Source organism: Fusarium keratoplasticum, chromosome 5, assembly GCF_025433545.1.
Source record: "Fusarium keratoplasticum isolate Fu6.1 chromosome 5, whole genome shotgun sequence".
Taxonomy (NCBI): Eukaryota; Fungi; Ascomycota; class Sordariomycetes; order Hypocreales; family Nectriaceae; genus Fusarium; species Fusarium keratoplasticum.
Genome location: NC_070533.1, coordinates 2507210 through 2532707, shown reverse-complemented (window position 1 = coordinate 2532707; position 25498 = coordinate 2507210). Strand labels below are relative to the sequence as shown.

The 25498-nt window shown below is 53.4% G+C and overlaps 8 protein-coding genes across 8 annotated transcripts; 3 read left to right on the top strand and 5 right to left on the bottom strand.

The window, feature by feature from the left end:
- Positions 1-220: 220 nt before the first annotated feature.
- NCS57_00741300 (MFS domain-containing protein) lies at positions 221-2022 on the bottom strand (the record flags this gene model as incomplete). Its single annotated transcript, XM_053057264.1, has 2 exons — positions 221-1695; positions 1749-2022. The coding sequence occupies 2 exons, from the start codon at positions 2020-2022 to the stop codon at positions 221-223; spliced, it is 1749 nt and encodes a 582-aa protein (XP_052913459.1).
- Positions 2023-3990: 1968 nt separating this feature from the next.
- On the bottom strand, positions 3991-4558 carry NCS57_00741200 (PC4 domain-containing protein; the record flags this gene model as incomplete). Its single annotated transcript, XM_053057263.1, has 3 exons — positions 3991-4194; positions 4249-4353; positions 4412-4558. 3 exons carry the CDS (start codon positions 4556-4558, stop codon positions 3991-3993), a joined length of 456 nt encoding a protein of 151 aa, XP_052913458.1.
- A 1084-nt stretch (positions 4559-5642) lies between these two features.
- NCS57_00741100 (PXA domain-containing protein) lies at positions 5643-8903 on the top strand (the record flags this gene model as incomplete). The annotated part of the gene is made up of 1 exon (XM_053057262.1): positions 5643-8903. One exon carries the CDS (start codon positions 5643-5645, stop codon positions 8901-8903), a length of 3261 nt encoding a protein of 1086 aa, XP_052913457.1.
- A 1911-nt stretch (positions 8904-10814) lies between these two features.
- NCS57_00741000 (Uds1 domain-containing protein) lies at positions 10815-13012 on the bottom strand (the record flags this gene model as incomplete). The annotated part of the gene is made up of 3 exons (XM_053057261.1): positions 10815-12499; positions 12552-12861; positions 12932-13012. The coding sequence occupies 3 exons, from the start codon at positions 13010-13012 to the stop codon at positions 10815-10817; spliced, it is 2076 nt and encodes a 691-aa protein (XP_052913456.1).
- A 5635-nt stretch (positions 13013-18647) lies between these two features.
- On the top strand, positions 18648-20758 carry NCS57_00740900 (Leukotriene A(4) hydrolase; the record flags this gene model as incomplete). Its single annotated transcript, XM_053057260.1, has 5 exons — positions 18648-19542; positions 19596-19731; positions 19781-19887; positions 19937-20331; positions 20381-20758. 5 exons carry the CDS (start codon positions 18648-18650, stop codon positions 20756-20758), a joined length of 1911 nt encoding a protein of 636 aa, XP_052913455.1.
- A 90-nt stretch (positions 20759-20848) lies between these two features.
- Positions 20849-21272, bottom strand: NCS57_00740800 (uncharacterized protein; the record flags this gene model as incomplete). The annotated part of the gene is made up of 2 exons (XM_053057259.1): positions 21114-21272; positions 20849-21067 (listed from the first exon to the last, which is right to left on the bottom strand). The coding sequence occupies exons 1-2, from the start codon at positions 21246-21248 to the stop codon at positions 20849-20851; spliced, it is 354 nt and encodes a 117-aa protein (XP_052913454.1). The 5' UTR covers positions 21249-21272.
- A 316-nt stretch (positions 21273-21588) lies between these two features.
- On the top strand, positions 21589-22076 carry NCS57_00740700 (uncharacterized protein; the record flags this gene model as incomplete). Its single annotated transcript, XM_053057258.1, has 2 exons — positions 21589-21677; positions 21770-22076. The coding sequence occupies 2 exons, from the start codon at positions 21589-21591 to the stop codon at positions 22074-22076; spliced, it is 396 nt and encodes a 131-aa protein (XP_052913453.1).
- A 716-nt stretch (positions 22077-22792) lies between these two features.
- NCS57_00740600 (uncharacterized protein) lies at positions 22793-23242 on the bottom strand (the record flags this gene model as incomplete). The annotated part of the gene is made up of 3 exons (XM_053057257.1): positions 22793-22960; positions 23021-23068; positions 23123-23242. 3 exons carry the CDS (start codon positions 23240-23242, stop codon positions 22793-22795), a joined length of 336 nt encoding a protein of 111 aa, XP_052913452.1.
- Positions 23243-25498: the final 2256 nt, after the last annotated feature.

Below are 25498 nucleotides of genomic sequence, written 5' to 3'. Positions count from 1 at the left end.
AATAGACGATTGCTCTAACTGCCTATGTGAACGCCTGATGTTGAAAAGAACAACGCCAACCAACCCTTACAAATAAGACATAAATGCATGCCATACCCAAGACCACTCTTTGACTCCAGGTCATTAGTATGCGTGTGTTGAGTTTAACTGGGGCCCCTGACCAACCGGCGCAAGGTCAGGGGCTCTACGAGTATCTATTATGTTTCCAATGTTTTGGACTTTACAGGCGCTGGGCACCTCTTGTCTCGATAGGGATCAAGCAAATGGCAACAAAGGCTGACAAGATCAGGACAGCTGACATGATGATGGGCGTAGTAGCACCATCACCGGGAACTGTAGCCGCAAGGACAGGCGCCATGAGGCCGGTGACGCGGTTGAGGAAGCTGGCCACGCCGGTACCAGCGCCGCGGACAGGGGCAGGGAAGATTTCGGGCGTGAAGGCGTAGAGGACGCCGTACATGATGTTCTGGGCAAACGCCTCGACGCACGACATGAGCAGCTGGGCGGTCGAGGTCGTGCCATAAAAGACAAAGAGGAAGAGGAAGATGGCGGAAAGAAGAGTAGAGCTGGCAAGCGTTCCCCGACGGCCGAAGAAGGGGGATGGGTGGTCGACGAGAAAGGCAGCTAGTAGAGAGCCGGGGACGCCCATGATGGAGGCTATAGCATAGTTGCGATATGTCTCTGCTGAAATGGTGTCCGTCTCGGACTGGAAGCCCTCGTTCGAGTCGGCGTGTGTACGGGCAAAGTACTGAGGAAGAAAGGCGTTGAAGAGAGGATAGCCCATGCCGATACTGGCCCAGGAGAACCAGATGAGCGCCGTGGCGAGCCCGAGAGTCTTGTTCTTGAACAGGGGGCGCAGACGTTCTCCGGAAATGGACCGGAGCTTCTCTCGGAGAGCATCCGCAGCAGACTGCTTTGGCCTTCGCTGCTCTGTTACACGAGGAATACCCTCCTCGTCATCCTCAAGGGCAACTTGATCGAGCAGGTCCGAAGTAAGCCAAGTCTTTGTGCCATTGCGGTAGGCCAGTCCGTGGATGACAGCGACGGCCTCGTGCTGTCGGCCCTTGTTGAGGAGAAACTTGGGCGACTCGAATAGGTGGAAGATGAAGAAGCGGACGACAAACATGGCAAATGTGATGACGCCAATGGTGACCAAAAAGTACCTCCAACCCTGCTCAACGGGCCAGTTGGCGACAAAGTACCACGCAACGAGCGAGGAGGCCAGCTGACCGATGGGCCACCACACGGACAAGAGCGTCAGGAGAGCGCTGGAGGCGTCGGGGAGGAACTCGAGGAACAGGGCGCCGTCGACGGGGAGGTTGCCACCGACACCAAAACCGAGAGCGGCGTAGAAGAAGCAGACGCCACCCCAGCTCTGGGCGTAGGCGGCCATGATACCAAAGATGCTGGTGATGAGGAGGGTCATGTTGAAGGCGATGCGACGGCCCAGAAAGTCGGAGCCGATGCCCCAGAAGAAGCTGCCGATGGAGAGGCCGACGAACAGGGCGCTGGTCGTGTATCGAACCGTCTTTTCGTCGACGCCGAACTCGGCTGATAGAGACGGGAGAGTAAGGGAGACTCCCTGCATCCAGAGGTTATCGGCAAACCATCCGCAGCCGCAGAGCACAAATAGCTGCCAATTGTAGCTACCCATGCCGATATCCCCAACCGCCTTGTTCATGAGTTTTGATTTGACTGTGCCAATGTTAGCTTCCAATGCCTTGAATTGTCCATGCTCATCCACTTACTCTCATACGTCGTCCATCGTCCTTGTCGCCCTTCCCTCATCTCTTTTCGTAGACCCTCGATGGTGTACTCGCCAGGATCGCCCCCAAGCATGCCCTCGCGCTCCTCCTTGGCCTCCAGGTCATCGAGTTCGCCCTCAGCCTTTTCATTCTCGGTAGACTTTTTCGACTTCGCCGCTTGGCTGAAAAGATGGGCCTCATCCAACGGCACCAAGACTCCGATGTAATCATCCACCGACTCGACGTACCCCGAGCCCAGGCGCCACGAGATCCTCATTTCTGCGATTGGTTATGTACGACGTCCGATAGATAAGTAATGAAAAGACAGTAGTTGATTAAAAAAAGGGCAGAGAGGTCGTACAAAGTGATGCGCACGTGACTCCCTGCCTTTCAAATCCGGGATGAAACGAAGGATCGTGTGAGTGCGTCAGTGCCTGCGTCACTGGGCGGAAGACCCGACGAGTAAGTTCCCAGCGAGCGCTAAAAAGGTGGCGAGGAAAGATGGAAATAAAATGAGTGACGGGTTTTTAAAGATCAGTAGAGAAAAGAAGAGACTACAGTATAAAAGATCAATTGTAGATGCAAAAGGTGAGACAAGGCGGCTCTCCAAACCTTGAAGAGGACAGCTCAGAAGGTAATAATAGGAGTTGAGAGGCGTGCGAGGTTTGATGATCCCCGTATTTTCCAGGGGCTAGGCTCCATGGATCTAGTGTCAGGCGGCACTAGAGCTAGCAATCCCATCCCCAGGGACGTGTCTGGGTCTCGGGATCGTGTAGGATACCGTTATCGGTCATGGCGGTTCACGATGGTCCAGATTTAGATGTATTGTTGGATCTAGTGATGTCGATGTTGAGTTTTGTTACATATCGATGGTCTAGGGAGTGATGCGAGTGCTCTGCACAGCTCGTATAGACGCTGAAAGACGCTGAAGCCGCATACAACAGTTGCATCAAACCTGATCACCATCGGCTTCCCATCCGATATTTGCCAATGCCCAAGTTGCTGATCAAGTTCCTGATCTCCAGCGCTTCCAAGCGCCTAGCGGGGCGCAGTCCTCGGTCAGCGACACTTGGATCAGCCGCATCCAATTGTTCGAGATTAACCCGACCCCCGTCTTCTTGAGGATGATGATGCCCGTCATTCACCGGATCTGGAAGGCATCCTTAGCTCTCCCTCTCGATATGGAATTCTTTGCTCCCATCTGCTCTCTCGGGACGGACCCCGGGGTCTGGGCGAGCCGGCCGGGAATAAGACATGCAAGGGTGTCTGGCCCCTTGGACACCAAAAGCCATTAAAGGTCGGCAATCTTTGCTGGGAAAAGGAGTTTGACGCGGGTAAAGACGATGAATCTCAAGGTCAGGCATCTAATTCCTGATCTTTTCAGCCACGGCAGCGGTACGGAGCCTTGGATTGCCTTCTGAGATCTCAACCATCCCAGCACCACTAATGCACGAGAAAGGAGGTTATGAATTGCAATCTGCATCTCTTGACCGAACACAGCTTCACAGCAAGTCTTAACCACGCTGATTCTCTGTTATCTATAAATCGAATGTTTGTCTTTTCGTCTTAATCGCTGACATGGATGGCTTCTACCAAACAAGGGCCATTGACGCCTGTCCTTTATCATTGATTCCCGCGATATGCACCCAGCTAATGACCCCATTCAAGGTGCAGGACAAAGCCATGCTCCGTTAGGCGCTAAGCCCAGCGGCTTCTTGGCCGGTGTTAAAGCCTTATGCTAGAGACATTTGAGGCTAGCATCTTGGGAGGAAAGGAAGTGTTGTCTGATGTGATCCCGGCTGTCTGGCAGACTATCGACGGGCCATCTATTGGCCAACAACCTTATCCATCCGCGGGGTCGCGCTCAGACAACAGGTCAAGCTATTGGGCCGTGACAGCTACGAGTTTTCAGGATGAGGACTGGGAGGGAGAGTGCACTGACTTGGTGCCAAGATTTCTCCCGTGTTCCATATGCCACATCGAATCTACACAACCCAGATAAAATCCCACCAGCCAACTGCACACAACTTCACAAGAGACTGTCAATGCTTTGCCTTTATGGGTTTGCTGTCCACTATAATTGGCTCCCCGACAGAAATAACTCATATCTTCTTTCACATGAAGTTTGGTAGCACTCTCTTCACAAAACCATACTCATCCGGCTTCCCGCCGAAAACGCCTGACTCCAGACCCGATGTATCGATGCAATACTCTCCTCGCTGGTATAACCCCAATCAACACGACATCATTCCTCTTCATCACTGGTTGCCTCGATGTTGGCCTTGGGAGATCTCTTCCTCTCCTTCTTGGGCTTCGAAACGGGCACGAGGGCGCTCTCGGCCTCATCTTCGGGCTCCTCAACCTTCTCGCCTTGTGCGCGAAGGGCGGCGTTGATGGCTGGAATGGCCTTGACGAGGGCATTGTACTGCTCAACAGAAAGGGAGATACCCTGGCATCCGTTGATTAACATGCACCCCCACATTGCGAAGTTTCAGCAACTCACCTTCTTACCGGGAAGAGTCTTGCCATCCTTGTCGTAATATTCTCGGATGTTGATGAAGCTCATCTTCTTGAACTGAGAGACGCCAATCCGGCGCTTGTTGGAGAGCTGACGAGTTCGCGTTAGCGACTCAACGAGTATCAGCGCAGAAGGCATATGCGCGTACCTCCCAGTATGGATGACCTTCATCATCCTTGCCATCTGGAGCTGGGCCGGATCCAGAGCTCTTCGTCCTCTTGACTGCCTTGGGGGCAACCTCGGCGTCGCTCGAGTCGGATTCAGCGGCGCGCTTCTTGGTCGCCATGCGGGCCATTTTGATAAGAGTCGCGATAGGTCGTGTGCGCTAAACGATGAACCAGAAGGCTAGAATGAGGATCGCGACCCGAATCCCGATAAGGAGACGGCAACAGAACAGTCGTGGCAGATGGATTTGATGTCGAGGTTGAGCTGATGTTGAATTGTCAACTGTTTGCGGGACGCGTCTGATACGCGGGGAGTTGATGTGACACCAACCCACGTGACTCGACTTGTTTAATTAACACCCTTGCACGCGGAACTGCCGCCAGCCAATCAGAGGCTATTAAGTCATTCGAAGCGAGGGAGTTGTCTGCATTCCATTCTTGTTTCATGCGAAAATATTCATACATTCCATCCTTCTAATCCATGCCGACAGCGGGCTTGAGGGCGTCAGTCTCATCAGCTGACATGGCAAACGAAAGAAGCACATGAAAGAGGCAGAGCAAAGAAAATTCAGATCGTCGATTACCAAGGTGAGCCCTGCTCGCGCAGCACGGCTAATTAAACGAAACAACACAGTCAGCTCCTCACAAAGATTGGCCAGATGAAGGGATCCATCCTTGGATGCCGTATTCGCATGTGGAGGGGTCCATCAATCGATCAGGGGCTGCGTTAGCCCTCAACAGCCCCATGCTGTGTGCCGTTTTTAGTGGCAGTTGCAACCCCATCATTGACGCCGACAGCGCCAGCAGCGAACGAGCCGCTGACAACAGCAGGGGGCCCAGGGGCTTTTAGGGGGTTTTACGGGCCTCGACCCCTGACAGACAAAGACAAGCAATTCCAATCCTTGGCAATTTGAAACCTTCGTGGTAGCCCTGCCCGGCCGAGCAAATCGCAGGACACGCGACACAACCTCCCACTCCAGACGAGACACCAAGTGATACATTCCCTGAGCGTTCCAGGCGACTTTTCGATCCTACACCAACCTTCCATTGCCTTTCGCATTCCGTCACCTCATCGTCACCTTCGCCCTTCAACTCCTGCTATTTCTATTGCTATGGTGACGATCTCCCCCGACGGTTTCGCTACGGTTGTTCACTAGGGAAAGCTACCCCCCATCCCTTGCGCAAGAAGCATCAAAAAACAGCTTCCCCTTCCCGATGAATTCAACTTCAATCCCCGACCAAGATGCGCATCAGCAAGGTGCCAACCGCCCGGCTTCGCCAGAGCTCAAGGGCGAAGAGCTGAATGGCTCACCAGCTTCAACTCAACAAAACGAGAAGCCAGTGCTGATGGACAAGCTGGTGAATGGTTCCGTCAAAGAGACACAATCAACAAACGATACGACCCCTAAGAAGCCCGAGACGACAACGAATAATACGACCGCCGACGCAACATGCCCTTCCGATGAAGAGACACCTGTCGCCAAGGTCCTCCACTTTCTAGCTACTGCGACTCCTGGTTCCCTTGCTGGTGTAGCAGTCGGCTTCGCTGCCTTCACATACCTGACCATGGGACGACTGGGCCTCGTCCTTATCGGCGCATTCGGCGGTGTTGTTGGCTTCATCTCGTGGGAAGCTCGAAACCCAGAGGTCTCTAGGGCAGTCCGAGGAGAACGAGGCATCGACGTTATAGAACGGCTGCTCGAATCCAAGAACAACAAAACAGAGGAGAAAGCCGAGGACAGTAGCGACGATGAAGAGACAGCTATCAAAAACTTTGACGAGTTCCGCCCTGAGACTCGGGAAGCCCTTGGAGGACTCGTCGACGCCGTTATTAGGGACTACGTCAAATGGTGGTACAGCCCGATCATTCCGGCTGACCATTCATTTCCTCTGGCCTGCCGGAAGACGCTCACCTCGTATCTTCTCGCCGTCTCGAATCACCTGAGCCGCAAGAGACCCGCAGACGCATTCCTCGACCTCCTCACCAACTCGTCATCGATCATCATCGTATTCATGTCCGAGCTCGCATCCGCCTTTGCCGAACTGCCCCCCGACAGCAGCATGACAGCGGCCGACGCCGTCTACAACTACCTTGCCGCCAATCCCGACTGCCACCTGGCCAATCTGCTAAACCAGCGCCAGCAAGCCGCCAAGTTCAAGATGGTGGCTGAAGACTTGCTAGGCTTTCTCGATCGTAACGCATACAACTGCGATCCTGCCCGTGTTTTCTTGCGTGAGATTCTTGCGAACTCGGTTCTTGAGAAGACGCTACAAACATGTAGCCAAGCTGATTGGATCAACGGATGGATTGTGTATCTCCTCGAAGCCGGCGAACCTGACTTGAACCAGGCCATTGATGTTGGCATGCAGCGTGGCCCTGAGGCGACCGCTACCACGAATGTGTTTGCGGATTTAGACGGCAATGTCGGAAACGTCGGTATCGCAAAGCCGGGACGCAGCTCACTCGAGAACGAAAGAGCTCGAAGAAAGGAGCCCCTTGGTCACAAGAAGAAGCTGAGCAAGGCAGAGGAGGAAATGGATGACGCCATGGAAGAAATGAAGCGCATGAACCAAATGATTGCTGAGGAAGACGCAAGACGAAAGCGCGAGTCGGTCAATTCTATGAAGGGATCCAGCACAACATCAAACGCTAGCAAGAGACTATCCACCACGGGTGAGCAATCTCCCAAGTCTGCTGCATATGCTGAAAGGTCCCTCCCATCGGCAACGTCAACCGAGGGCTTTTCTACCAAGAGCGATATTGCCCCGACTCCGATTACGCCACGATCGCCCATGGACTCTTCAAGCCCTGAATCATCCCCCAAGGGATCAGAGGGCACTCGCTTCACGAGCTTTGACCAGATTGTGCCTCCGGGCCAAGACAACGAAGAGGATGAGCCACCTAAGAAAGCGCCTCTTACTCTCCATAATGCTTCCATCACCCTGCACGATGATGCCACGGGCGACAAGAGCCGTATCCGCACCAAGCCTACATGGGACTACTGGGTCCAAGTCGAGCCATCTGTGGCTGGCTATGCTGGGTGGATGATTGTACGAAGATATAATGATTTCGAGACTCTCCATGAAATCTTGAGGCGAATTGCGAATATCTCGGGCGCCACGGCTTTCACTGAACTTCACAAGGACCTACCAGACTGGAAAGTCCACACTCGCGAGTCACTCCGTGGCGAGCTGGAGAGGTATCTTCGAGATGCCTGTTGGTACCAAAGTCTGGCCGAGAGTGAAGGCATGAAGCGATTCCTGGAAAAGTCTAAGGGGCATACACACAGTGAATCCAAGTCTGGCTTCGGGTGGGAGTCTATGGGCAAGGGCATGCTGGACGTGCTGACAACGGCGCCCAAGGGTGCCATGGAGGGAGGCAAGACCTTGGTTGGAGGCGTTACAGGAGTTTTTGGCAACTTTCCGGGCCTCAGCAGGAAGACTACGAGCCAGTCTGTAGATTTGACGAGCCACTCGAGCAGACTCTCCATCTCGACACCTCCGACTCGGATCGATGGTATGCGATCTCCGGCTCGCTCGGCACGGGACAGCATGGACAGCCAGCGGTCGTCGGTTGTATCTACGCAGCCTGGAAAGATGCCCCCCATGGAGCGTCGTCCTAGCTACCAGTCGCAGAGTGAGTCGGATCCAGAGCTACGCATGAGCCGAGCAGACCGTAAGGAGACCGGGTCGGCATCAGCAAGTGCTCGTCCTAGTCGGGAGCATAGCCGTGCGCCGAGCCTTGCACAGCTACGATCTCCTTCATCAGCCAGTCTCGACTTTACGAAGCTGCCACCTCCACCTGATCAGATCGCGGATGACTATGGATCGCCCGAGGGCAACGGTGACATGCAAGACAAGATGAACGATAGCTTCCTGAACCAGCAGCACGGACGCAAGGGCTCACAGCAGATCCCGACACCTCCTCCGTCTGTCTCGGGAGGCAAGAGGTTATCTCTGAAACCTGCCAGGCAGTATGCTCAGCTCTCCGAGCCTGAGACACGGGTTGCAGTTGAGCTGCTATTTGCCGTCATCAATGAGATGTACACGCTGTCTTCGGCATGGAACATCCGACGCACCCTCTTGACGGCAGCCAAATCATTCCTGCTTCGCCCCGGCAACCCGTCCCTCTTGACGGTCCAGTCGCTGATCCAAAAGTCCGTCATCGACGCGAACACGTCTGACGCGGGCCTGGCTCACCAGCTGCGCAAGATCCGGGAGAACATGATGCCCACAGAGCAAGAGCTTGCCGCATGGCCCGCAGAGCTCACGGCGGACGAGAAGGAGAAGCTCCGTGTCAAGGCTCGTCGTCTGCTCATCCAGAGCGGCCTGCCAGCTGCGCTGATGGGCGTGATGGGTCAGGCTGCGACAGGCGAGGCACTCGGCCGAGTGTTTGACTGTCTCCAGATCGAAGAGGTGGCTCGGGGACTGCTCTTTGGGCTGATCCTACAAGTTGTGCGAATTGTGACACACTGATTTCTGCGCGAGTAATACGTAATGTGATGGGAAAGAAACATGACCTGGTGTTTGGTGTATTCGAGGGTTTCTTGCTGAGATCCAAGGAAGGGAAAGGCTTGCTTTTTTGTGTTTTTCTTGTACGACTTTGGGAGGGGGTGAACATCAATCACACAGAAGGGCAACTCCGGCAACGGCAACGGAGCAGATGGGTTTTTAAATGTTGTTGCAAACTGCACTAGAAGAGGAAGAGGAAGAGGATCATGTATAGTAGATATGTCGAGACGGGGGCCTTGATGGCCTCGCTCGCTTTTATTAATACCGGAACGAAGGAAGACGCGTAAAAAGACGCTTATATTCACCAAGACAAGACGGGCATGATCTCACGCCCGAAGCACCGCCCGAAGAATCCATCGTCCGAATCACCGCTCAGGGGAGGGCTATAGACTAGAGACGTCTTGTCACATTCTACGGATACTCAACCAAACATACCCGCGAATGTGCAGCAATCAATGGCCTCTGCGCGGACAATTCGATTCCGTACACGTCATCTCTCCTCACAAAAGAGTAAACAATCCTCCCCGTCTGAGTTGCACTTTACTCCCCCATAGCCCACCCGGACAAAAAAGCAACTCTTTCACCGGCCGGTGGTGGTAGATCGCCCCCATCCCTTCCCCTTGTCAAGCCCACGGTCCTCCTCAATCTCCGCGCCGTCCGGGACCCACGCGAAAACCAAAAAGAAAAGTAAACGCATGTGAAAGGGGGGGGGCCAAAAGCCGTCGTACGATTATCGACGGTTGACCGTTTACTAGCCATGGGCTGCACGTGGGAGGATCATCTTTCTTTTTTTCGTCCGGTCTTGGGATGAACGCTAGACTAGGGGAGGGGATGGAAGCGGGAGCAGGGTTGATCATCTTCCAGGAACCGGGAGCCATGTTCTTGACAGCCTGGGGATGGAGGCTCGTGGCTTAGTTACTCAATGTGTGCCCATCAACAGGCGAAGAACGCTTGGTCTCTTTATCCGGTGGACAAGGTCTTGCTTGCGGGTCTCCCACAATCCGATGATCAAGAATCTCGAGGTCTTGAAGTCATGCAATTGACGTCCAGACACTATCTCTCTTGCCAAGTCCTACGTATATTCTATCCAAGACAATGTGAAAAAAAAACCTCCACCTATTGACTTCCTAGTGTGCCCCCTGATCTTCCTCACATTGTTCTAGATTACGTCTCCTTCCTCTTTCAACGTGATAACCTTCTTTTGTTTACAACGTATCCAAACTCGGTCAAGACCATCAATCCTTAACCCCTACCATCTAACAACCCTCAGGGATTGACGCATCTGATAGACACCCTTATCCTTGCCCGTATCCGTATTTCTCAACCTTGATATGCATACTGGCTGGTGACACTGTGATGGGAACGTGGGGCTTTCCCCCTTCAACCATATTCAGCCGAGGAGACAGCATACTAACATCATGGTGCGACGTGAATACCAAGTCAAATACGACATACAGTCACAATGGAAAGGACTTGAAAGTTGACAAGTAAGGTTTTGAGTAATATATGATTAGACAAGGGATCTAGAGTGTCCCAGTGTAGATAGTAAAGATACAGGGCTTAATGTGATGCGCCAATCACCAACCAAAAAAAAAAAAAAAAAAGTGTACAGGAAACGCAGAGTAAACCTGCCAACACCGCCCAATGATAGTACATGATATGATATGAGATGTCTAACATGCTGTTGCAGCCGTGGTGGTCTCGTTAAGAGGCAATGAAAAAAAGGCTTAATGATAATATGAATAATGATGATGCTAAGAAAGAGTCGAGAAATATGCTGGGGGTATCAAAGGATTGTATGGGGTCGGCCGTAATTCATAGTAAAGTGGTGCTGAACGATGAAGTGATTAAAAGTGTTGGGTTTGTGCTGAGCCATCAAGGCTTGTAGACAGTATTCGTAAGAAGGGGAATGTCGTCCTCAGCAGGCTCGCTTTCACGGGTCGTTGGGGGCGATGCCAAGGGAGACACTGCTCTGGGCTCAGAGATATCCCTTCGCTTCATGGCATAGTTATCAATAGACAAGCCATTGAGCATCTCGTGGCTTCGTTGACGATGGAGTGCGATCCGTTTAGTCTCCATCATGTCGACTGCCGATGGGGGTTCGCTGGCTTGCTTGCTCATCAGAGTGATTTCGTTCTCAACATCAGCCAAGAGGGCATAAACGTCGTCTCCGGCATAGATGCGAATGCTCTCAACGTCGGATCGCTTCAAAGATGCCATGGCTGTTGGGCGCTCCTCTGGCTCCTCCTCCTGTGTCTCTGCCTCCTCAATGACAGGCTGCTCCAGGATGGTGCTTGGGACTTGAGCCACAACACGTTGGGGCGAGGGCGAGTTGTGTGGGCTGCTTGTGCTGTGAGGAGATGTGAAGGTATCCTTAGAAGGGCTTCGGGGCGGTGTCGAGATGTTGCCGACACCTGAAGAGGGAGTGCTGCTCGGTGCCTGTTGCTGCTGTGGCTCGGGTGTCATGGGCAGTCCGCCGACAGGGAGACAAGCAGCTGCCGCAACGTGCTCAAGAAGCTTTTGACGAACACGAGTGCGTCGGTTCTCTGCCTGCTCCAGCTTGTTGACCCAGTCGTCAATAGAAGCATCCAGCTCGGCAAGCGCCTCCTCTTGCTTCAGCATCGAGTCGTGGCTAAACTTGGCCACGCGAGGAGAGCGCAGATACTGGCAGATACGCGAGTGGAGGTTTCGGCGGCCTACACGGAGAGCATTGTAGGTACGACGGAGGTACTCGGTTCTCTCATCCAAGTGACGAAGTTCCTTTGATAGAGCCTCAACGTCTGTCGACTTGAGCACCTCGAATCGCCCCACTTGAGCAAAGGCTTGCTTCTGAAGCAAATCAAGCTCCGATTGTTCGAGCTGTTGTGTGGCGTCCGCTTGTTTCACACCAGTGGGGAGCTTCTCAAAAGCCTTCTTCTCAGAGCTCTTGCTCCTCTTGGACTCTGTCCTCTGGATAATTGGTCCGTTGTTAGTGCGCAAGTCGGGCCTCTTTCGTGGGCGACCTCGGTCCGTCATGCTCGATGATTCAGAGCCGCCCCTTCGGTGACCCCGAAAGACGCTGCTCGGTTCAGCCGTCAAAGTGGGAGTGAAACGGCCCTCTGCAGGCTTGGGGGACGCAGGTCGGGATTCGGTTATCGGTGCCGAAACTGGAGTTGGTAGCGCTCCAGTAGAAGCTCCATTGGTCGATGCTGATTTGGGAGTTGTGAGATCGGGCATCGAGGAAGCGGGAGTGTAAGGAGTTCGGCTTCTGGGTGACACATTGTTACGGCCAGTTCTAAGCGAATCATTCCTCGTGGGGAAGTAGTTGAGAGATTGCTGGCGTCGGAGTAGGGGCGAGTGTGCATCAGACTTGGGGATGACCAATGGGGCAAGATGCTTGGGCGAGATGGGGATCGAGCCTTGAGGCATTGGATGGCGAGACTCTTTCTCCTCGCGAGGATCAGGGCCTTCATCATCGCTAGAGATATAAAGGAAGGTATCCGTAAGTTGGTGCTTCCTGCTTGAGTGGCCTGGAGCACTAATAGAGCGCTCGTGAAACGGCGGGCGACCAGGAATGGTTGCTGCAATCGAGTCAGTTTCCAATCTTGGAATGTATACTGGGTGTGTGCGTACGTGAGTCCATTGAAAGCTCTTGAACAGTTGTCATAGGTCCAACCTCGGGCACACTGATCTTGCGGCGTCGGACCAAGCTGGCCTGGTTGAGTCTCTTCTTGAAGCTATTGGGAACCGATTGTTTCTCTGCTTTTTCGTTTGTCGAGGCTGAAGGGGCGGCGGGAGCCGGGGCAGCCTTCTCAGATTCCGGGTTCTTGCCACTGTTCAGGATGGGCAATCGCCTCTCCTTGGGGAAGAGCTGATACTTCCTGGATGGCTCGGGTTGCTGCATTCTCCAGGTGAAGGGCTTCTCGGGCTGGGGGGATGTTTTCTGGAAAGATGGCACAGGTAAGTCTGGGCCAGGGCAAGAGGTTTGGATGGGAAGAGAATTGGGGTCATACCAGCTCGTTTGCAGGCTGCGACGGTGGCTTAGTTATATGGTTGGCGTCGATATCGACGATGCACTTGGCAATGTGAGCCATTGTGTCGAAACAATCCTGTTTGCTCGGGTAGCCAGAAGAGGAAGTAGGTCAGTGTCAGAGATTGAGGGCGCCGGCTTCAGATGACACTGCCGTCGGTGCTAGGGCGGCGAGCTATAGCATAGGTCAAACAGGCACACGGTAGGGTTGGAGTGTTTCGGGTTCGAGGAGGCTGGCAGGCAGGCAGGACCAGATTGCAACGTCGACTCTGGCATTGAGGGTATATAACAAATCTAAGTGTGGATGTCAACCCCAGACGACGGCTTAATGCCAAGATGGCGCGCTCTGAGCTGGGTTCCTTCGCTTACATCTGCCCAGGCACGCAGTCACCGGAGACTACCAGGCCGTTTCTCAGTCATCCGCCCCTTGCTGATGACCGTGATGGGATATCGGGCCCCCTAGCCACGGCCATGGACCCAAGAGCCCCGCCAGATGGTGTCACGCCCCGGAGGCAAAAAGCATCGAGAAGCTTTGGTACACCGGCCTGAGACAAGAGCGCAGAGAGGTCTGGGGACGCGGGAGAAGCCAGGGGGGTGTTGGTGTTGACGGGCCCGATACTCGTGGCTGCAAGTGGCAGCAAAGCGCCACCTGGAGGGCCCAGGGTCGGGGTCGAGGCAGAAAAGGGAATGGATGGACTAGGCCTGTCAGAACTCAGAAGGTCTTTGGGTAGTGCAAAAGAACAGACCAGGAGGTTGCCAACGGCCGCCATTCAACGCCTCGTCGGCCGTCTGCTCAATCATACCTCTCTGTCCGTCCCTTGTGGTTCTCTCCCTGAGGTCCCAGGTGCCCCTGGAACCGACCGGGGGGCTCGATGGAGCCAGGGCCCGCCGCGCTACCGACGCCGAGGCAGGGGTAGCCGCTCCACCATGACGCTCGATGATCAGGGGCCCCTTGGGCTCGCCGTTGCTTGAGACAGGGGCCAGTTGAGCCGGACTCTCTTGGCACGCTGGTTGCTCAAGGGCGAGGGCTGAATTATCGTGCAAAACTTCCCATCAATCATCGTCGTTAAAGAAACGAGAAGCGATGGCTCGTGCGGTGCTGCTGATCTCTGATGGAGGATGAACAAGAAAAAAGGAGTCGAAGCATTTTGGCATTGACAGAAGATGGGAAAGTCAAGCCAATGCCTCAGGTCCAGCAAATTTTTTATGCCTTGAAGCTCCAGCTGACTCTCACAGGAAGCAGCGGCGGAAGGTACGTTTCATGGCCAGTCGGATCTGGAAGGAGAGGACAAGGCGGGAGACACAGCCAACGCCGATCTGTTCCATTGGGTTGCTTCGCCTGAGATCTTTGCTTCTCCCATGTCGTATTCCCTCGGAGACAACTGGTCGAACCCGTTGCGATTGACCAATGAGCTCTGTAGTTGCCTTCTCCTTGGATCAACCCTCGATTTCAGCCTCCGCCAAAGTCGAAGCTCGGCCCTCCCTCAGCGCGCTCAACACCACCTGAAGGCACCAAGATCGACTGGACCTGAATCCGCCAGCACGGATGTTCTATGTAGGCTGCGCTATATGCCGTATCTTACACCCTCGCTTACAGCTTCTTTGCCCCGAATTTACATACGCGGAAACCCTTTGGCTGATGAGCTGCCGCCTGTGCAGTTCAAACCTGTCACGAGCCAACCTACCCCACTCGTCCAACCCAACAACACCTGCAATGCAGTCAAAATATCACATCTTTCATGTCTCAAGATATTGAAAGCATGCATATGCGAATCAACAAAGTCATCACCTGCCGCTCTTCTTGCTCTCCCTTTGTCAAAGCACATTCACGACACCTCTATCTCGCGTGGAGCGCGGCGATCCCGCGCCGTCGGGCCATTTACACGCGAGAGGCAGATCAAAGTCAAAGTCAAACCTCAGTTTGATCGACGAATGGCGATCAAGGGTTGCCAAGCCTACCCAGACTAACATCGCGTCGCCGCAACACGAGGGACCCGACATTTTTCAAGGACGAAGGGCGGTGGCACCTTCGGATGAGCTTTCAAAATCCGGTATCAAGTTGAGAGATTGCATGCAAACACAACCTTGGTGATGCAAATGCTTATTACAGCTGCTTTATTGACCCCTCATTATTTTGACGTCATCCAGCTTCAAGTTTGCTCTCGTTTCTTATTCCATCCTTGACCACTGTCTCAACCTCCATCACCAACCTGTCAGCGTCGCAGGGCTGCTTCCGTAAGCCGGCCAGGCCCAGACAGGCTCCAGCTTGAAACAGGAGTCCAGATTAGACCCTTCTTCTGGTTCAGCTCCCCGGTGAAAAAACATTTCTTCTGGAACGAGCCATACTCGACACGTCCATCTACCCGACGGGGTGCCACACTCCCGGCCCTTTGTGTCTTGGCTATTAAGATCTGAGCGCGGCACAGCTTCTTTCTCGGTAGCCATCTCCGAAGCCCTCTCCTGAAGGGGACGAAAATGATGTTTCATATGCATTTGCAATCTTCTTTTGGCAGAGACATCACTTGTCACATCTATTGACCACATCTCTGTTGCAACCTGGTGTAGCATCTTCAAGCACGGTGGCTTTCCCCTCACCTGCTCACCTACATACACAGCTTACCTCTTTGTCTCTGTTAACCTTGCTTTTCAGTCACCCAAGTCATCCGTGCTTTACCGCAGCTCGCATGGGTCCCTTGCATCATCCCGTGCGTTTTCTCATCCGGGTGGTTGAACCGGCCAGGGATGGGCCATTCACCGGAGGAATCTGTCACCCTTCTGACAGCCACCCACCATGGCCACCACGAGCCCGTTTCCAGATTGGGGGCTAGTCGTTTGTCCCCTGAACACCAGTGTTTCTGATCCAGACATCCATGTCAACCCGAGTATTCGCTTCAGATGCCCATACAACCTTGTGGCGTCGCACTTGCTACAGTACAATGCCTTGTTGTACCCTAGACCGGGGAAGATATCATCATCACCGCGTTCCAATGGCTTCATCACTCCTGTCAACCCAATCGCCCCGGATCAGATTGCGTGCCGTCCTAATCGAGTTCATATCGGACCTCACCATGGCTACCAAAGTGGATTCACGTCACATCAGTCAAGTCTAGACTCGCCAAAATCTGTGTGATGGTAAACAACAATGCAGTTCATGTAAGGTACAGAGTTATCACAACTCTATAACATGTCCCGCCACATCTCTGCAGCTTCCCTGTGACCTTTGGGGGCAACGTGACTAGTGACCACAACCCTAGGGAGATACACGAGTCATCGTCTCCCCAACAGCTTCGTGTAGTTGAATGAGCAAACAATCTCCCCTCTTTCATGCTTTATGAAACGTCCTCTCCACGGCCCCTACCGAGACTGGAACCGGAAAGTCGGCAGCCCGAGGTGTCCCACAAAGACTGGAACAGACATGATGGCTGGGAGTTGAAGACAATGACGTCCTCAAGTTCATGGCATTTCGGTGATGAGACAGGACAGAGTGAAGCCTTTGCTTTTGCTCATCGTCCTCCAAGAAACGAAACAGCACTTCTCTTTTGAGCGTTTCAGCAGCAACAATAATGCATGGCATTATGGCACACCATCTTTACCTACCACGAGCTAGAGGAGTTCGGACGAGAACACGTGCTGGCCAAGACTACAACCGGATAGCTCCCAGAGAGTCTACACACCTATGTAACAGCCCTACAAGACCGAGACCAACAAACACACCAATCCGTTGACGAGTTAGGGCCTAGCTTGCCACTAGTTAACTGGATGCACGCATCTGATACCTCGGCTTCAAATAGATAGCGGTCATGCTTGGCTTGGAGGTTTCAACCAATTTAGCAGTTAATCCGGGTGTTAAGGTAGGCATAGAGTCTAAAAGATGGACCAGCAGTTGACGATGGTAGAGCGACGGTCAAAGGGAACCTAGCAATGCATCTCAAAAGGAGTGCGATCGGCATCTCCGTCCACGGCAAACCCGAGCATCCAGGACGCAGATCCAAAACCAATGACTCGACTGTTGTGAGGGCAGTCTTGGTCATGAATCTGTTGTCGTCGCACATTTGTTAGGCTCAGTGCTGATCGATGGATGACTTGCCCATCCCCGGGAGTATGGCTTGGCAGCCCAAACTTGGACTCTTGCCAGGGTTGTGTCTCGTCAAGCCGGTTGTGTTCCGGTCGGGATATAGGCAAGGGCTGAAATATCTCGTGGGATTTTCCTGATATCACTCGCATCTTATGGGCAGGGGGTTCCTGGTAGGAGTCGAGGCCTTCTTCGCCTTGCGGCCCCTGCGTTAGCACCAACGGCCGGGAATCCCCACTACTAACTCGCACCGTCGCCACCGTAGGCCCAGTCCAAGCTCGCTTGCGCTGGGTGGTTTCGTGGGGTGATATTGTTGCCTCACCATGCCCTGTCCCGCAGTTGTGTAAAGAAGCTAGGCCCAGGGAGCCTGCCCGTGGTCAACACCAACAGTATGGCATCTTCGCAATCGTGAGGTCCAAACAGGAGACATGTCCGTATCACACGGCCAGGGAGCCGGTCGGGATTCGGCCGCCATGGAGAGGGAGAGCTCTGAAAAACTTGCGGGGTTGAAACGACGTTTCATCAAGATCTCGGTGTCTTTCAACGTTGAGTACAGAGGGAAACCCCTTCATCTCGGGGTTGACTTGACTCGTTGGTCTTGGTCCTGTTGGCTGTACCGGGCAATCTCCACAAGTCCTAAGGATCCTGCGCGAACAGAAAACCGGAACATATCACCAGTTCCATTCCGGAGATATAGGTAAACATGGTGGACTTAAGCGAATTGCTTGCGCGCGCAAGACGGAAGAAGTCATCTGCAAGCTCTTTAGCTGGAGAAACATTACACCTGACGGCAAGTAATGAGCACCGGTAATCTGGTTCCCCTATGTTCAATCGTTTCGAGCGTCATCTGTGGGTATCTTCATCGGATGTTAGGTTTGCCGTTGGGTCAAGATACGAATTGAGGGCCTGCTTCCGCTCCCTGCTCAGTTGTGCCAAGACATTTGACGAAGTCCAAAGATCGTGCGGTCCCGGGGGGACGGGGATAACCTTCGGTGGTTACCTGACCAGGGATGTTTGGCCGTGATCTTCGGTGAGAATCATGGCAAAGTAAGCAAAGATAGCATACGGCGACAATATGCCCGTCGTGGAAAGAAACGGGAAAACAATAAGAACAAGGTTTGGGGCTGATGCGAGATTGCCATCTTGGATAGGCGACTAGACTCATTAATGAGTGGTGGCACAGCTCCGGAGAAACAAAAGTCGTCGTTGATCGCTAAGTCCGTCCTGCCTAGCTTTTTATCTCCTTGTGGTTGCGAATTGAGGCCGTCTATATTTGGCCATGAACTTCGTTGAGGCGGAGAAACATCTTCCCACGTGGTTCCAGAAGCCCTGGCAAGGACAAATCAATAGGGTTAAAGTCATATGAGTATTGGTTCAACATCAATCGCCTTCCAAAAATGGCATCGTGATATGGATGTAAGTAGACAAAAATACCATCAAGATGCCACAATTTGTGGTTGATGATGCATCTTCAGGAAGGTGAGTAAGTTGGTTTAGGCAGGTGGTGCACAATATGTCACGTGACTCACCAAAAGAGGCATCTCAATGGCTGCCGAGATCCGCGACAAACCCGCACTCATGACGTGAGCCGCCAAATACCGCCGTGCCATTGGATCAAGAGAGCCTCATGTCGTGGCTCTCATTCCTCAAGAAGCCCGCCTTTCTGCGAAGTTCGCAAGTAACACTCACTCACAACCTCAGACGAACATTTGCAACTGTCAACATGGCGACCCGAGATCCCAGCACCCTTTCCAACTATGGCGCTTGGCGGACGCGCCATACCACGGCCAACTTCAAGATTGACTTTGAGGATAAGTGCCTCAAGGGATCTGTCACTCTTCAGCTGGAATCTCAAACCGACAAGGAGAGCAAGGAGATTATCCTCGACTCTAGGTTCGTTGATATCTCCACTGTTCGCATCAACTCGGCCGAGTCCAAGTGGGAGTTGAAGGACTTCTCGGCGCCCCTCGGTGCCCCTCTTCACATCTCAGTGCCTGAAGGTGCGGCCAAGGGCGAGGTCATTGACCTTGCCATTGACCTCCAGACGACTAGCAAGTGCACTGCTCTGCAGTGGCTCACTCCCGCTCAGACCTCGAACAAGAGGCACCCGTACATGTTCTCCCAATGCCAGGCTATCAACGCTCGTTCCATCTTCCCCTGCCAGGACACCCCTGATGTCAAGTCTACCTTTACCTTCAAGCTCACCTCGTCCTTGCCGGTTGTTGCGAGCGGTGTCCCTGTTGGAGACCACGAGGCGACGCCTGGCAAGGAGAAGCTCTACGAGTTTGAGCAAAAGGTTCCCATCCCCTCTTATCTCTTTGCCGTAGCCTCTGGCGATATTGCAACTGCATCCATTGGCCCTCGCAGCGTGGTGGCTACGGGTCCCAATGAGCTGGCGGAATGCAAATGGGAGCTTGAACGGGATATGGAGAAGTTCATGGAGGTCGCAGAGAAGCTTGTTTTCCCCTACAAGTGGGGGGCTTATAACGTCCTTGTCTTGCCCCCAAGCTTCCCCTACGGAGGTATGGTTGTTTTTTCAGGGCAAGAGTCGAGACGATACTTACAGAACCGTTAGGCATGGAGAACCCCATCTACACCTTTGCCACCCCTACAATTATCAGCGGCGACCGCCAGAATGTGGATGTCATTGCTCATGAGCTGAGCCACAGCTGGAGTGGCAACCTGGTTTCCAACGCGAGCTGGGAACACTTGTGAGTCCGGATGTTCCAGAACCGGTTTTACAATACTTACTCTCCCCAGCTGGTTGAACGAGGGATGGACCATGTATCTCGAGCGTCGCATTCAGGCTGCTATCCATGGTGAACCGGAGTTCCACTTCTCTGCCATCATCGGCTGGAAGGCCCTCGGTAGGTAACATCACACCAACACTGTGATACAAGACTTACCGTTGCATAGAGGATGCCGTGGAGCTTTTCGGCAAGGATCACGAATACACCAAGCTCATCATCAAGCACGAGGGCCTTGACCCTGAGGACGTCTACAGCACCGTTGCGTACGAGAAGGGCTTCCACTTCGTCTACTACCTTGAGCGCCTGGTTGGTCGCGAGAACTTTGACAAGTTCATCCCGCACTACTTTACCAAGTGGTCTGGAAAGTCTCTCGACTCTTTCGAGTTCAAGCAGACCTTCCTTGACTTCTTTAACGGTCTCGGCGATGAGGAAATTTCCAAGAAGATCGCCGAGATTGACTGGGATGACAAGTTTTACACACCTGGACTTCCCCCGAAGCCTGATTTCGACACCAGCCTAGCAAACATGTGCTACGAATTGGCAAACAAGTGGAAAGATGCCGTATGTCCGATCTTTGTGGACCTGGATTGGTTTGCTAATGTTTCACTAGGGTTTTGAGCCCAGCATCAAGGATGTGGCGGACTTCACTGCAAACCAGAAGCTCGTCTTCTTGGCCGAGGTGCAGCAGTTTGGCGCCCTCAGCCCAGAGCGGGCTCAGCTTATGGGCAAGACCTATGACTTCCTCTCTTCAAAGAACGTCGAGATCTTGTCAGCTTACTATCTGATCGCTCTCAAGGCCCAAGACTCAGCCATCTACCAAGACGCTGCCGATCTGCTCGGGCGGGTCGGTCGCATGAAGTTTGTGCGCCCTCTGTTCCGTGCGCTGAACAAGGTAGACCGACAGCTGGCATTGGACACTTTTGAGAAGAACAAGGAATTTTACCATCCTATTTGCAAGGGAATGGTGGAGAAGGATCTTGGCCTTTAGACGAACCCGGTGTACCGAGGCATGCATCAGGCTGCAGATGGATGTCTTGATGCGAGATAGCATACCGTAGAGGAAAAGCAACCAATGTTTTTACTCCAACCAACTTGAGCTCTCCATGACTTGTCCCCACGTTTGGTCTTCAGCCCTAACAAACTTCTCGACAGAGTCAACATTGTCGGCTCCAAAGTTGCCATATAGGTGAGGAAATCCATCCTCCCACTTGATAGACCCAGTGAATTGTTCAAAGCCCAGCTTGACTATCCAGAGTGATGATGCTTTGTTGAAAAACAAGTTGGCGGTTTTGGGCACCTTGACAATCAGCACGTTGCAGTCGACAATGACAAAAAAGACTCACCTGAGTAGATGTACTTAGATGAATGAAGCCATCGTTTCTATCAAGCTCTGACAAGGGATGCTCCTTTGGAAACGGCTCTGCAGGAGCCTCTGGAACGATCTTGTAGATGTACTTTGGGGGAGCTTCGGCTGTCATTTTCACGATGTTTTGATGATTGTGCTGAAAGGCTACAAGTGAGCGATGATGCGATGCAGTGGTGTTTAGGGTACATAGGCCGAGTGCGAGTCCACACAGTGTCTTCTTGGCTTCCCCACTGAAAATCTGTGGCTTGTCCAAACTACGCACTGTGCTTCTAGTGCCCCCTCCGTCCTCCTTTCACGTGAAGCTGGACATGCGTGAACTGCATCCTCAACCTCTTGTGTCCTCGATGCTACCTCCTGCACATCAAAAACCTGCCTGGATTTCTCTTACGCTGCAGCGATACCGCATCTTTCGGGCCTCAAAAGCTGGGAGGAGAATCCCAGTGGCATCGGGAATGTCGCGGGGCCCAGTTCCGTCTCAGCTTCATTTGCTGTCAAGCCTACCGGCTCTATCTATTGGTGACAAGGTCAGGTTTCTTGGATGGTATGACCAACAGAGCTCACTGGGCTTTCTCTTTATCATCAGCCTCTGCTCCCACACTCTCTACGATGCCTTACACCCACTAACGCTGATAGTGTCATCTCGTACTCAACGTCGTCAGCCTGTCTCTCCCTGGCTCACCTCTACCCGAGAGACACCAATGTCACCGCCCTTGTGGATGTCAGCCTGCTGCTTGAGACGCTCACCTCCGAGCAGACACGTGTCGGCGAGTACCTCAACATCATAGGCTATATCACGGCCAAGAAGGTACTCCGTGATGTGAAGCTGCCGTCCCGAGAAGAAGTGCAAGTGTCTGTACAAGCTATCGCACTTTGGTCGACTGGTTCGATGGATTTGCAAAAGTACGAAAGGATCCTTGACCCCCCCAAGTCTGGAGGTTGAAGTATGGGCTGGGCCACATGATGTCGACGGTCGAATCATGGCCGATGGACTGCCTGCCGCAGCTAATTGCTTCGATCTCTTGCTGCAACCAGAAACCTGGGCCTTCACCTCGCAAACATCCAGAGTCCAGCAGTGAATGAGGTCGGCCGGAGTCATGTCCGCCAGTGTGCGGCGTGCCCCAGCCGTGCGGTCTACCACAGGAACTTGCAGCTTGCAATCCAATTGGAACACGAAGCTGGCCGGAACCCGGATTAGGCATCTCCACTACTGCGCTCTGGCGCGGTTAGGCGACCTTACCTGCACTACATGCCTGAAGCAGGTGCAATTTGGGCAGTGTTCAGACTCATCTGGACTCGGTTGGGCTGGAATGGTGCCAGCTGGCGCCGTGTCTTTGGATGGCACGACGGCCAAGTATGACACCTGCTTAACTCGCATCAATTGGGTATCTCATCCTTCCCATGCCTCTCTCGGACACCTGATTAACAAGGAATTCTCCACCATAGATGCGCAAGCTTGCGCTCTGTCTGCCTCACCGCAGGCTTCACATCCCATTATGAGTCGCCTCGCGGACCTTCCAGACCCGGTGTAACGGCTTACACCTGTTGTTCGACTTGCAGATAGCCGCCTTTGAATGAATACCAGACCCGTCTCTACACCAGCTGAAGAGCATTGTGGTCATCAGCGCCATGTCATGCTCGAGTACTGTCCTCGCCAAGTCAACGACGATCGCGGTGGCGTCGAGCGTCCCTGGGTGCCCCTCTGGAAACGATGATGGGCTGGTGCAACGGTCGCTTTAGTGGCTTTTCTGGATTCTGCTGGACTTTGGCGGCCGCCTGTCGATCCCATAGATCCTTTGATTTTCGACAGATATCATCGATTTGTTCCTGGCAATGATGTCAACATACCGAGGACAAGACCACTCATGTCAAAGATAGATCACCAACATCTGTCAGGCAAGAGCCGGGGGTGGTGATGAGGAAACCATCCTCTCCCTAGGTCGATACATGAGTACAGAAATTACCAGGGCTCCCTCGAGATCGAGATACCTCCAACGTATAAGGGCGGACGGTGGCCTGGGGACCCAGGTAGTACTGGAGCTCTTGGGTGATGACCCTTCTATGAATATCCTGGTGTGGGATCCAGTACTTGTTCATGGAGGATGCCATTGTTCGACGTGGTCGTACAAGCGACTAGCGATGAGTTTACGGAATATCGAGACAAGCTGGGGAGGTGAAGGGGGATATAGGCCGGGCTGAGCCGGGGTATTTATTCAGGTATAGCCTGGGGGCAGGCTATGTTCGACGATGTGCCTGACGAGTGACGGGTGCATTCATGCTAATGTATGCGAACCCAAGGTATGTCGGTCGGTCCTGGCCGTCGCTCAGTGTGACAGGCAGGGCTCACCGCTCTGCAGGCTGATATTCCAAAGCAAAGCCACTCTGGAACCGAATCAAGGGGCATCTGCACTACAATTCGCCGCACATGTTTCGCCCGTTCCATGTCTCCGGAGATATTATGGAAGGAAAACCCCTGCGATACGCCGTGAGAAATGGTGCGCGGTGGAAAAGTGAGGCGAACGGTGTGGTCGGTCATTGGTGTGCGGCGTCCAGCGTCCGCCCTGCCAGCGTGGCAAATGCCAAATGAGGTGCATTTGGTGCCAATAATACCCGTTGAACGGAAACCGAACAGGCCTTGGCCCGTCGACTATCTATCTTGACGCCGAAACGGGCGCATTGAGGTGCAGACGGCGACGGGAGACGACGTCTGCCAAGGCCCTGTCCGGGGTCGAGGACGGGATTGTTGAGACTCCGCCTGACAAGCACGCGGATGCCAGAGGCGGGAGTTCGTTTGAACGAACCTGGATCTGCGCTTAGCACGCGATCAAGCTTTGAGCTAGTATCGCAGCCGCAAGGCTCATTGGGCTAGACAAGCGCCAGGTGCATCCGTCGATCTGGGGTCACGGCACGTATCGCCTCATCTCCTGGATGTTCTGCGCGCGATGTCGATCTCGTAGGCGACCAAGGATCCCCTTACTTTCCCTGAACCTGTCAAACTTTGGGACTCTGTCGTATTTACTCACACTAACCGAATATATCCGTAGAGTCCGAAGGAGAACTCCAGGGCGGTTCGTGAGTGTCACCTCGAGAGGAGCGGGGAGGAGCTTGTCCTTGTCGCCGTGGTGTTATAATCTGCCCTGAGCCCGAGGCAACCGGCTTGTCTGGTAGTCATTGGTGCTATAATACTCACGCTAATAGGGCTACGAAACAGCCCTGACCGAGCGACTGTATCAGACTGGTTCGACTCGTTGAGAACAGAGTTTTGGTGATGGAGCCCTGCCGCCCTGGAATGACACTGAATCCCTGAGCTCGGAAAGGGTCCCGTAAGCCCCATTTCGTACGAGCAAGTGAAGTAGCAAGTTCGCCTACACCGGAGACCGCACATCTCTGATGTCGCTGTAGCCAGATTCGCGACAGTAGTCTACCCGGCGGCTCCACGTGCAGGTGTCTGTGATTCTTAATGACTGCATAGAACGGGGTCCTCCAGACGCCGCTTAAAGAGAGGACTTGCCCCTCGAGGCAAGGAACGCAAATTCTCAGCTGAAGTGTTGGAGTGGTGTGCATTGGCCTTGGCCTTCGCATTGGTTCAGAATGCTAATCTCTTTTACTCCAAAGTCCTACTTTGCGAGGCGAAGGGATCTTGGTCCATGTGGCAATGTTTTCAGTCACCATCCACCAACCAAGCGATCGCCACTGCGAAGAGCCCCCCCCTCGACTTACTTCTGAGACGCTGTCGTTGCTTCTTTTTCATACGTGTGTACCTCCGGAATGCCCCGAAATGATGTCTTGTCCGTGTTACGGCTTCCCCAACTTGAATGATGTGCACCTGTTTCTTGTGGTAGAGACAACCAACGTGCATTCTCCCTTTGTTACTGGGCAACTGCTTCATGGGGAAAAGCCAAGGGATCATCGGAAATCAAAAACTCGAGGGTTTCGAGACATTGGTCCATGTCCCAGCTCGCTTTGTCTGGCCTGCGAGTGCATACCCGTGATCCACAACCGTGCGCCAGAGCGGAAGTCAGAGCGGGAGGTGAAGCTAGTGTGTTAGAGTTTCAAATTGCATGTGTGTAAAGATGGAAGAGTATTCTGGATAGGCTAAAAGAATGCCATGTTGGACCAACTCTTGCCATCATCACCTGTCTCGATGTCAATTACGTCCAAAACAACGAGACACTCATTGGATATCACGACAATGGCTGACGGCTAATAGCCGGCTGATTGAGTCGGCAGCGCACGCAAGCTTCCTGCACGTGAACTCCCGAAGCCAGTACCACCCCAGGTCCCCTTTCAAGCATCTCATGTCAGCTGCCCAATCAGAAGCACGGGACCTGGATCAAGTGCAGGGTAGTGCAGCGCGACCGCGTC